Genomic DNA, 13,387 nt, shown 5'->3' with positions numbered 1-13,387 from the left:
ACCCCTTTGATTAGATTACCCCCCTTGATTTGATTACCTGGTTGGGTTTTTCCGAGGTTTTCCCCAAACCAAAAGGCAAATGCCGGGTAATATTTTGGCGAATCCTCGGACCTCACCCCATCTCACTACATCTAGCCAAAATATTGTAAAAAATTGCACAAAATTGTAAAAATTGTAGAAAATTACTAAATTGTAAAACTATAAAAATTTGTAAAAATTGTAATTGTAATATTGTAAAATTTTGACTTGTTCCACATCTTAAAGCTTCATTGGTCATGTAAGATCTATGGAATAAAATAAATGAATGAATGAATGAATAAAAGTGGAGACATTTTATTTATAGGGCCCAATGTAATCACAAATTGTCTGGTCTTTTTTCGAATAAAATTTTTATTAAATTATTAAAATCTTGTGATGTTTTTCTATTATTAATTAATTTATTTTTTTGGAAATTAGAGTTTTCAGGATTTGACACTCCAACGTCATTTATGATGACATAGATCATGTCTGTTAAACGAACTTTTTACACCAATATCAGATTGACGGGTAAAAACATGGTGAAGTTACAAGTAAGGGAATTTTTGTTTTGTAATGTTTGAGTTTTCGCCTCTTTTGTAACAAAAAAAAAAAAAAAAAAAAGCAAAAGTGGAGTTGTCCAACTTTGATACCAAGCTCCTCAAATATTCCTGGTGTGAGAAAATTAATTTCTTTCAATCTGGAGCATAAGAGCTCAGCTTTTTCCTTGGGTAATCCAAAATCTCTTTTTAAATCATTAAGTTCAAACTCCTCAGGACTTCCACTTTCTACATCACACAGCCTTCTAGATTATGTTTCTGATGCTCATGAACCAGTTAGTACAACATTTTACATTAGAGCACTGGATTATGGATGAAGCAAAATCACCAGTATATTAATACTATAAAACATACAATATTATTCTGTATAAAAATATTGCGTTATGTGCCATTTTTTAATTCATTTCTGGCATCAATATACAAAAATACGTAAAGCAGAGCTAAAATTTTTTAAACAAGTTTTTTCATCGCAGGCCTCTATTGTTAATGGGTGAAAGGCAAACAGTCAGTACCCGCCATTAGCAAAAATTATTATTATTATTATTATTATTATTATTATTATTATTATTATTATTATTATTAAAAATGGGAGTATAAGTATACAGTACATCAGTTATTCATAGATTTCAAAAAGGCATATGACTCGTTAAGAGAGAAGTTTTATATACATTAATATTCTTATTGGATTTGGTATTCCCAAGAAACTAGTTCAATTAATTAAAATGTGTTTCAGTGAAACTTTCAGCAGAGTCCGTATAGGTCAGTTTCTATCTGATGCTTTTCCAATTCACTGCGGGCTAAAGCAAGGAGATGCACTATCACCTTTACTTTTTAACTTCGCTCTAGAATATGCCATTAGGAAAGTTCAGGATAACACAGAGGGTTTGGAATTGAACGGGTTACATCAGCTTCTTGTCTATGCGGATGACGTGAATATGTTAGGAGAAAATCCACAAACGATTAGGGAAAACACAGAAATTTTACTTGAAACAAGTGAAGCTATAGGTTTGGAAGTAAATCCCGTAAAGTTAGAGTATATGATTATGTCTCTTGACCAGAATATTGTACAAAATGGAAACATAAAAATTGGAGATTTATCTTTCGAAGAGGTGGAAAAATTCAAATATCTTGGAGCAACAGTAATAAATATAAATGACACTCGGGAAGAAATTAAACACAGAATAAATATGGAAAATGCCTGTTATTATTCGCTTGAGAAGCTTTTGTCATCCAGTCTGCTGTCAAAGAATCTGAAAGTTAGAATTTATAAAACAGTTATGTTACGGGTTGTTCTGTATGGCTGTGAAACTTAGACTCTCACTTTGAGAGAGGAACAGAGATTAAGGGTGTTTGAGAATAAGGTGCTTAGGAAAATATTTGGGGCTAAGAGGGATGAAGTTACAGGAGAATGGAGGAAGTTACACAATGCAGAACTGCACGCATTGTGTTCTTCACCTGACATAATTAGAAACATTAAATCCAGACGTTTGAGATGGGCAGGGCATGTAGCACGTATGGGCGAATCCAGAAATGCATATTGTTTAATTGTTTTTTATTATTAGTGAACTAACATGTACAAAAATACAATCTTAGTTCTTCCCTGAAGGAGTAAAAACTCGTGATCAGGGAGATATCTAAACACAAAGATAAACACAAAAAAAAGATGATTATTTGACACAAACTGGGTCAAGAAAAAAAATTACAGGAATAAATTAAATTTAAAAATACAATTTCAATTTTAACAATTTAATTCATACAAATACATATACACATTAAATGAATATATATTCTTTAAAAATTAAATTCCTAACGCTATTTTTTAAATTTCTGATACTGAAATTTTCCAAATCTGGGTATTTATCAATTATTTTATTGTATAACCTTGGACCACAGTAGGTACCATGGCTCAGAGCTGTGCTTGTGAAACACTTTGATTCCTCTAGTCGTATAAAATCGGATCTTTTAGTTCCATATTTATGATGATACAATTTGAATTTATTACGGTTTTTATGTATGAAGATTAATAAGGCAATATAATAAATCTGTTTAATTTTCAAAACATTAAAATCAGTAAACAAAAGCTCGGATGAGTAGTCAATTGGTTTATTAAGGCATAGAGTGTTAGTTGGGAGACCGGAGGGAAAAATACCTTTGGGGATGCCGAGACGTAAATGGGAGGATAATATTAAAATGGATTTGAGGGAGGTGAGATCTGACGATAGAGACTGGATTGATCTTGCACAGGATAGGGAACGATGACGGGCTTATGTGAGGGCGGCAATGAACCTTCGGGTTCCTTGAAAGCCATTTGTAATTATTATTATTATTATTATTACTATTATTATTATTAGTTTTATTGAAACTACATGTGCTAGATCAGTATATTTTATATATAGCTTTGAATTCAAGGTTTTTTCTCTGAATTATGCAATCATGACTATCTAGTCCCATGGGCACTCTCTGGTACGTGACGCATCATCATGTGTCCAGTATCCTGCAATTTGTGCCGATCATTTAGCGTGTTGTTCTTAACACACACTGTGAACAAGATGTGGCTGGCAAGAAGTGTTTTCTACGCGTTGCTGGTGTTTTACGATTCTCCGCAGAACTTCGCAGAAGCTGAATCTGAGGAAGATAAATTAGGATCGTACTTGGACAAGGAATTTGAAGCCCTGGTGTCAGAAGCATGCAGGAAATTAAATTTAGCGGAATGGCATTACGAGACGGATGTAAACAATGTGGCCAACCTTGAGGAACTCGTAAGTTAATATTGTAGCACTTGAGAAAAGTGAAGGTGGGGGTATACAATGGAGATTACTTTATGTTGGGGTTATATGGCTGTGAAATATTATCTGTTGTTCTCGGAGAACGGAGATGGAAAAGTATTTGAGAGAAACGAAGAGTTGGCCGAGAAGCTGGAATGTCGGCTTTTCATTTTAAAGACCAGAGTTGAAATACTGCTACACCTGCTGCTGCTTCCAGTACTGTTATTACGTTCGCAGAAATTACTACTATTTCTAATGTCACGTGACCTCCACAGAAACACACGAGCTTCTAAAGTTACTACAAATATTACAATTGAAACCTCTACTAATACGCACAAAAGTGTACGCAAGGGAATGTTACCGGATTTGAACCTCCTTGCAGTTTTTTTAAATCGCATATTTAGATTTGAATATTTTTTTTATCCATAATCGTTTTTCCTACTCTAATTTTTTACTGCAAGAGAAATGGCAGTTGTGCAGAAAAACTTAAGTCAATATTGCCTTTGTGAACCACAAATTTCACTTAGATTTGTCGGGAAATGAACTCGGGTCTCCGACATAAAAGACCGACGTTGTAATCGTTTTGTTAAAGGCGATACGCATTGGCTACTTTACTTTAATTGAATTTCGTGATTTCATTTCAGTATATTATTATTCTTACAAGGAAAGAAGAGAATATTGATTAGGGCAAAAGGAAAGTTTGAGGCCACGTAAAGATTCTTTTTAATGCTTTCTCTTAGTTAGTTTTTCTGTTGAAAGTGTTCAATTTCCTCCTCCATTTTTCCTCAATGGTCTGTCACAACGATCTCCATGGTAGCTGGATTGGCAATTCTCAGCCACAATGTATTCGTTAGTAGTTTGAGGTAAGAGTGACTTCAACAATGCGGGTTTCACATTCACTTAAATGGGAGCTATTTACCCACAGCTACTATAGGAAAAGTTGATATTGGTTAAAACACGCATGCGCAGTAGGGGAAAGTCTCCCAGTACCAGAGACTTATACAGGGACATCATTTTATTTTTACTTCAATTTTTATTGTACCTGAGTTTTTGAATGTACTTCACTCCCACCCCTTCTACTAATGAAGTTCCAACTGTCCTCTACACACAGATCCAAGACCGCATATAGTAAATAGCACTGAGTTAGTGAGTATAATACGTTCCAGAAATATGTTCGCGTCTTCCAGTGACGAAAGAGCTTTAATATTTTCGCACAGGTGCTGTCCGTTTGCCTAAGTCGCATCCCTATTTCCTCCACCTGCTTCTGTTCGCCCCTCTGTAAAAGCAGGGCTGTCTTACTGTAGCTCTTTTCTGAAAACATTAATTTCTGTTAGGAATTGGACGTCTACGTAATATTATACAACTGTTTAAAATAACTTAAATAAAAGGGCCTCGTTAAGTAATTCACTGTCACGTGATTTTCACCCTTTCTACGATCCTGTGACATAACCACTTGGACGGACAATAGATAGCATGTCTGAGTAATTTTATCTATGCAGTCGGGCAGAAGTGAAGATTGAATTTACAGTACGTAAGGTACTCTTTTATAGAGTAGGTACAGAATTATTTCAACATGAGTTACTAGTACAAGGACGAAACTGGCAATTGGATTAGATGCAATAGTCTATAGTGCGATAATATACACAAAAGAACTGAAGCCTGTATCGAAATGAACGACCACCATTTTCAAAAATGTTTTTAAATATCCATATTATGATTATTTTTCAATTTAATTTCATTCTCCATAGTGTACGCTAATGTGCTGTAGACAGTATAATATACACTGCATAATGAATACGTTCGCTTGGCTAACTCAGTTCGTGAGTAAAAACACTTATTGTTAATACTGTACTGCATTAAGATTAAACAAAAAACTAATGAAAATTATCGAACTCAAAATCGCGATATTTCCTAGTTTACGTAAATGGATGAACTACTTTTCTTCCCTCCTAAACCTAGTAAAGTGATTTGTTTGTGTGTTACGCCAGTATCATCGAACTCCAGTCGTGGAAGAGGGTAGCGAATGGTGTTTCCGGTTCTCTAAAGGTATAGCCAGGTTAATATTAAAAATGTTAGTAAAAATAAAATGATGTCCCTGTATTTTTCAACAATTGTGGAAAATTTAAGAAACTGGTTGCAATAATAGTACAGCAAATATGATCAATTGACTTTTACTCTCACAATCTCCATGAATTTAATGACCTACAGTTAAGACAAATTACATAGACAAAGTTAAACAACCTTGATATTACGGTACAGATAAAAGTGGATCCCTGTATCGGACATACAATAAACACCATTTGTCATACAATTTAAAAGAAATTCAAGCAATTAAAAAGAAGGAACCATTAGCACGAAAGCATTTTGAATCGAAAGTGGGCATTTTTGATACCAAAACAATCCTACTTGAAGACACAGATTGTGTTATTGGTTTTACTGACAATGGTCACATACAAAAGAATCAATATTATCTGAATCGGTACAGTCCAAATGCGCCCAACTTGCACATAAAGTTCACCGTACCCAGGATTCATCACTTACTTCCAAACAGTTTATGCATTCTGTTTCATCTTATGTTACAGTCGATAGTTCTCTTTTATGAATGCATTTACTTTGCCAGATTTGCACTGTAGTAATTGAATTCTCTGATTTTACTTCCTTAACTATGTCTCCTAAGATACTTTCATGAACAGAGATATGAGCAGTTGTCTCTCTGATACTGATTCTCTCTTTCATAACTTTCTGCAATGAACATTTCATATTATTCTCTTCTCATTTACCTCTCCTATTATTTTCCACGTTGTTGATGCCAAATCAGAGGCCCAAATACCACTTATTTGTGTACAAAAAATGAGAAAGATCCATTGAATTATCTCTGAGATATTTAAAATTTTGTGAAAGGTTTACAATCAGCAGCACCGCTATTGTATCAGCCTCCTTAATTTCTTATTGAATGAAATTTGTACATTGAATATTGTATTTTCTTTGGAAGTGCGTAAAATGAATAGCAGTGCGTTAAGTGAGTACTTACTTTCTCACGAACTAGTACTTTAAGGGCTCACTTTACGGACTGATAATAGTGGATGAAACGACGACGACGATGATGATAATGATGATGATGTTGGTAATGATAGTGCTAAAGAGGAGGGGGAAAGGGGGGGGGGAAGGAAATGAGTGACAATAATGACCCAGAAACTCCTAAGATTCCTAACAATCTGCTTGTGATTTGAAAGCTATTTCTAACTGAAGATTAGATAACTAAGAAAGAAGTAAATAAACACGTTGCATAAGACTCCAGACACTTCTCATTATCTGATAATGAGATAAGTAGTTCATAGCTGTGGAGTGTTGCCACGTCATGGAGCAGCAATTTCGGCAGTTTCTAGTTTGTTTCCCGATATTGGAAAAATACATTTTGTTGTCGACAGAATCAATGTTTTATATTCTGTGCTGTCACAAGCAACTTAAAACCCATATACCTTTGTTTGTGAATGCGATCAGAAGCGATCGAGAAATACTCCTAGGTTAGCTTCAGAACATTAGCCAATTAAATAAATCACACTTCTGAATAGTTCATTCTTTATTTGTATTATTTTTTTTACCCTTAAAACTAAAGAGAAAAAGTATATTACTACCAGCTTCAAATTAGTGTAACTCTGAATATATTGAGACTAGGACACCATTTTCATATGACATTTTTTGCTCAGAATGTCTTCGGAAATAAGTTCCGTAAGGGATGGTAAATCCTCGTGAATCATTCTATATATCATTATCAGTGCGTTACCTTTCGAATCATTCTTAAATTGTCATTATTATTATTATTAGTATTATTATTATTATTATTATTATTATTATTATTATTATTTTTACTTAAAAATGGCTTTAAGGAACCCGAAGGTTCATTGCCGCCCTCACATAAGCCCGCCATCGGTCCCTATCCTGTGCAAGATTAATCCAGTCTCTATCATCATATTCCATCTCCCTCAAATCCATTTTAATATAATCCTCCCATCTATGTCTCGGCCTTCCCAAAGGTATTTTTTCCTCCGGTCTCCCAACTAATAATCTATATGCATTTCTGGATTCGCCCATCTCAAACGTCTGGATTTAATGTTCCTAATTATGTCAGGTGAAGAATACAATGCGTGCAGTTCTGTGTTGTGTAACTTTCTCCATTCTCCTGTAACTTCATCCCTCTTTTTATTTATTTCATTGGGTTATTTTACGACGCTGTATCAACATCTAGGTTATTTAGCGTCTGATTGAAATGGAGGTGATAATGCCGGTGAAATGAATCCGGGGGCCATTCACCGAACGTTACCCAGCATTTGCTCGTATTGGGTTGAGGGGAAAACCCCGGAAAAAACCTCAACCAGGTAACTAGCCCCGATCGGGATTCGAACCCGGGCCACCTGGTTTCGCGGCCAGACGCGCTGACCGTTACTCCACAGATGTGGACTTCATCCCTCTTAGCCCCGAATATTTTCCTAAGAACCTTATTTTCAAACACCCTTAAATCTCTGTTCCTCTCTCAGAATGAGAGTCCAAGTTTCACAGCCATACAGAACAACCGGTAATATAACTGTTTTATACATTCTAACTTTCAGATTTTTTGACAGCAGACTAGATGACAAAAGCTTCCCAGCCGAATAATAACAGGCATTTCCCATATTTATTCTGCGTTTAATTTTCTCCCGAGTGTCATTTATATTTGTTACTGTTGCTCCAGGATATAACAGACAGGATTTGGAATTGAACGGGTTACATCAGCTGCTTGTCTATGCGGATGACGTGAATATGTTAGGAGAAAATCCACAAACGATTAGGGAAAACACGGAAATTCTACTTGAAGTTAGAAATGGGAAGAAAAACACATATGTAACAACAGGTGTTGGGCTTAGATTAATTAACACTTGCAAAAAGGTATTAGTTCCATTGCCTGTATAAGGTTCATATTTACACTTGTATGAAATTATTATTCATCCCAAAAGCTTTTTTGTGTCACTGTCCAATTAAAAAATTGAAAATTATTACGTAAATCATCTGAATAACAGATAAAATCTATATATATATATATATATATATATATATATATATATATATATATATATATAATTTGAACTGGTAATGGAAATTACGAGAAAACGGCTGAACGGATTTTAATAAATGGCTTCTCATTTTGAAGCTTGGAACCCAAAGTTTTTCGGAAAAGTAGTAGTTTTCAGTAAAATTTCAATTTTCCTACATAATTTTCCTATTTTCCAAAAACCATCTGTTGTCAGTTTTGAGAACTAATTTTATTGAATCACGGCCGACTTGATTGAATTTCAGAACAAAACACACATTACAATAAACAATAGGCTATTACACGAAGGCCATGACCTGCAGGATTGCCGACATATTTAGAGCTCAATAAATTCAATTTTTTTATTAAAAACTGATTCTGCTGTGTATAATTTTCTGAGTACAGCTGTGTATTGGATATTCAAATCTACGAAACTTGAGGTGGTTTGATGACATTATTACCATTAGAAATTAAATATTATTATAGTTAATATCATGATGCATCTATTCTTCATTAATTGTACATAATATTGATGCTATATTGATGACATGAAAGTGAAACGTTTTGAGGTTATGTAAGTAAATGTAGAGAATATCTTAATTTAGATCTTCATTTCTATAATTTACTGAGTGGCTGCTATATATAACTACAAAACTTAAGTAAGATAATAATATTGTTATTAAAAATCAAATATTTTTATACTTATTAAACCAGTGGGGTTGGGTCTTTTTCATATACTTAATGGCGGTGTAGTGTAGATATTGATATGTGTCATTGTCTTCAGTATTGGCTCGAGAGAGCGCAAAAATTACAGTTCCTAAGGAAAGATCAAAAGGTATTACTTACTGATAAAATAAGAGGCCTAGAAAATTTTGTAGTCTCCAGATCATTTCAGCAAGATCTCTTAGTAGGATAAGATGATTTTACGCTCTACATTTCAAGTTCTACATGCAGCAGCTATACGAAAATGCTATTGTTCGAAAGCTTAGCAAACCTGACATTTTTTTAACTTCTGCCTACAATCCACAATGACCTGAAATAGCTACTGCTATCGTCCTGACATTGATACTTGCGTTTTCGCGTTGAAACTCAAAAACAGAAATTGGATAGGTACAAGAAAAAGTATTTGGCCTAAAAACTCCATTCAGAGGGAGTATGTTTCATTATTATGGAAGCAAATAACTATCAAAAGACAAGTATTCTTCATTGAAAATAAAACTGAAACATTTTTATTTGAACGTCTAACGAACTTAGTTTGCAGCAGCATTTGCTGCACAAGCCACTAGTATAATATATTGTTATAATTACTTTAAGGTTGTAATTAGCGTATATACGTGTATCAATTTTAATATATGAATGGCTGAGCGGAAAACATTGCAAACTAAATTTTATTTCCTCTTGCAATGTTCTGATATTATCACGTTGCACATAGCCTACTCTTCATATTATATTGAACTCTGTTGGTACAAAATGAAAGCAGAACTTTCAATTTAGGCTGTAGAAGCTAGGAGGTTGTGGGAAAATGTTTCAATGCTGAGCATCTAGTATTTCAATGAATGAATCGATGCAGAATTGCAAAAGCAATAAAAAAAATAAAATAAAAAAGCAAGTAAAGCGATAGGTTTGGAAGTAAATCCCGAAAAGACAAAGTATATGATTATGTCTCGTAACCAGAATATTGTACGAAATGGAAATAGAAAAATTATTATTAATATTATTATTATTTAAAAAATTTTATGAAAGAATTTCCGTCTTATCATTTTTGTTACCATTAGTAGGTGCCATTACCATTATTATTGTCATGGCAACATATTCTCGTGATGACAATTCAACTTATTGGGCAGAAAGGACACTTTTTTGCGCTCGAATCTGAATGGGCGGCTGTTGATTAAGGACGTCACAAGCCTTATCTCGGCTGCTGTCATATATACGCACACGCCGACGGAGCGCTGGCTCACAATCAGTTGAGTTGTGGTGAAGGATGTTTCGCGCGGCGAGCCTTCTGTGCGTGCTGCTGGTGACGGACCTCGTGGTGGCTGCTCCGCGGCAGAGCACCAGGTCCGAGGAAGACGAGCTGGCGGCATACCTGGCAGGGGACTTCGAGAGGCTAGCCTCCGAGGCATGCAGGCTCTATAACGTCGCCTCCTGGAACTATAATACCGACGTGGAGAATGCAACTGCAGTTGAAGAACTTGTAAGTTGAGCTCCCTTATTTTAACTCGTATTAACCCCTTCGGGCCTGATATACAGTAGTGGCAAAAAAAAAAAAACCGTACCGACTCTTGTAGCTGATTTCAGAGCCTTATTCACTCCAGAGCACGATAGACTGGTAACTAAGACTTTCGTGGTTCGAATCCTGCCTGGGAAGGAAACGTTTTTTTTTTTTTTTTTTCCTTATTAAAATTTATTCCCAATACTTTTCGATTGAAGCGATATTTTACTACTTAATTAACTTATTATTCCCAGAACATTAATTTTACCAGCAATCGAAAAGTATTGGGAATAAATTTGAATAAGGAACAAAAAGAAAGTTTCCTTCACAGGCAGGATTCGAACCACGAAAGTCTTAGTTACCAGTCTGTCGTGCTTTGAAGTGAACAAGACTCTGAAATCAGCTACAAGGGTCGTTCCGGTTTTTTTGGCCACTACTGTACATTATAGTGTACATTCTTTCTTTCTCTCTCTCTCTCTCTCTCTTTTTTTTTTTTTTTTTTTTTTGAATATCTTCGATACTTTTAAATATTTTGAAAAATTCAATGTGATAGAAATGGAGAATATTATTTTTGAAACATTTCTATACCTGAATTAAAAATAAAATTTAAAATTTTGGGGCCCCAGGGGGTCAAAATTGTTCCCAAATTTTTATTTTCTGTGAAGACTTGATTTGGGAATTTTGGGTCCCCAGAATGATTATGTGACCAGTTTTTCTTTCAATTTTTTAAAAATATAAATTCAGATCTGAAGGGGTTAAAACTGAACAATATGATAATTTTCGTGGTCATATTGCGAGTTATTCGTCCCACGATGTATACTTGGAGTTATGAAAGTAACTTTCGTTTTTCGGTTTATAACTATAGATTCCGTCTTTCGATTCTCGAAGTTTATTGTTCGCGTTTTCGTCCAGTAGTCTACTAGACGTTGCATGGATTCTACTACAACGTTTTTCTACCAGGGCCTTTCTCGGTTTGTTCTTGTTTCTTGTATCAAGTGTCACCTACAGTATATCAAATGTTTGCTTTGTTTATTTGCCATTACTCATAATTACGTACGTTACACATGGCTATGTTATTCCAGTTGTGTTTTCTGTTGTTGTTTAGTCAACTATCTGAAGACAGATGCTTGATGTATTTTCTGTAATGTTCTTAATAGGCTACATTCTTTACTCTAGAATTCACATTCTCTTTTTCATAATTTCACGCTAATAATAATAATAATAATAATAATAATAATAATAATAATAATAATAATAGGCCTAATAATAATAATAACACATACATAAATACATACATACAAATGTTCTGCCTAAGGGCAGGTCTTTCACTGCAAACACAACATTCTCCAATCTTTCCTATTTTCTGCGTTCCTCTTAGTCCCCGCATTTGTTCCACTTGTCTTAATGTTGTCTATCATTTGTAATAATAACAACAATAATAATAACAATAATTTATTTATTGATATTCATGTGCTGGATAACATCCATAGGCCAATAAAAGTCCAGTAAAGTGATATAATTATTAATACAATAAAATGAACAACAATAATGAAAATTAACTCCATAATTGTGACAATAACAACAAAATGAAGAACATGGATTACAATAATGGTTAAATTACAACAGAACAACAATGATACAAATTGACAATAACAACAAAATGAAGAACATGTACTGCAATGGTTAATTTACAACAATAAATACTATTAAATTTTATAGAAAGGAGTTAAGTATTTATTTAAACAAACTTCCCTTAAAATAGGGGTTTCCCTGAAGGACAAAGTATATCAATAATTTCGAGCGAAAAATCGTTCCGGAGCCGGGTATCGAACCCAGGACCTTTGGTTTAACGTACCAACGCTCTACCACTGAGCTACTCGGGAACTCTAACCGACACCGATCCAATTTTTCCCTCTATATCCACAGACCTCAAAGTGGGCTGACAACCGGCAAGCAACAAACTTCGAGTGCACACTAACTCCGTGTGACTTAAATTGTGGTTTTCTGTTAACGAACAGTGACGTGTATTATGCAAATCAAGATTTCAGGTATAACTCCCTGTAAAGTTGATTTGAATAATTTCGAGGGAAAAATCGTTCCGGAGCCGGGTATCGAACCCGGGACCTTTGGTTCCCTCGAAATTATTCAAATCAACTTTACAGGGAGTTATACCTGAAATCTTGATTTGCAAAGTATATCAAATATACAAGTATTAATAAATGCGTACAATTTTATGAAAATCTTTCCGTGAGAAATACAATATTGTTGTGCTATTAATTTACTTTATATATAATGTGATTTCTCAGAAGATAAATTTAATATTTTTGAGCTGCCGAAGAATATTCAAGATTGAACTCTTTGCAGAAATTAATAAATGTTTTGTAATCGTTCCTCTAGAATCCAATAATCCAATAATTTCAATAGATTGTAACTTATACATTATGTAAGTAATAAGGAACGGTTGGACCATAACTTTGATTCTTCTCATTGTTGACATCTTCCGGTTGGGTTGTATTCAGTTCGAAGCGGATAGTAGGATCTATTATATAGCCTGGTGTGTTGTTAAAGGCTAATATATCAACCCGCCGACAGCTTCCTGTTTCCGATAGATCACGGATTTCTTCACAGGTGGTATATCCCTTGTCGCGAAGAACTTGAGCCATTGCTGACCTCATTTTGTGATGCCTGGCATTGCGTAATGTCTCACCATGCGGGCAAGATCCAAGAACGTGGGCGAGGGTTTACCAGTTTCTGTAGAACAATTATGCAA

General features: G+C 34.6%; 1 protein-coding gene across 2 annotated transcripts in view; it reads left to right on the top strand.

Annotated features, from left to right (window-relative positions):
- Nucleotides 1–3,088: 3,088 nt before the first annotated feature.
- The window catches only part of LOC138695047 (angiotensin-converting enzyme-like), a 107,718-nt gene continuing 97,419 nt past the window's right edge, over nt 3,089–13,387 (top strand). The window contains exon 1 of one of the 2 annotated variants that reach the window (XM_069819382.1): nt 3,089–3,334. In XM_069819382.1, coding sequence (XP_069675483.1) covers nt 3,125–3,334 — 210 coding nt within the window. In that variant the 5' untranslated portion in view covers nt 3,089–3,124. Of the gene's footprint in view, nt 3,335–10,364; nt 10,600–13,387 lie in introns of those variants that run through there. The other variant, XM_069819380.1, reaches the window with a different exon arrangement.

This window comes from Periplaneta americana, chromosome 2, assembly GCF_040183065.1.
Source record: "Periplaneta americana isolate PAMFEO1 chromosome 2, P.americana_PAMFEO1_priV1, whole genome shotgun sequence".
NCBI lineage: Eukaryota > Metazoa > Arthropoda > Insecta > Blattodea > Blattidae > Periplaneta > Periplaneta americana.
Note: the sequence above shows the minus strand (reverse complement) of the source record. Positions and strands in the feature narration are given on the sequence as shown.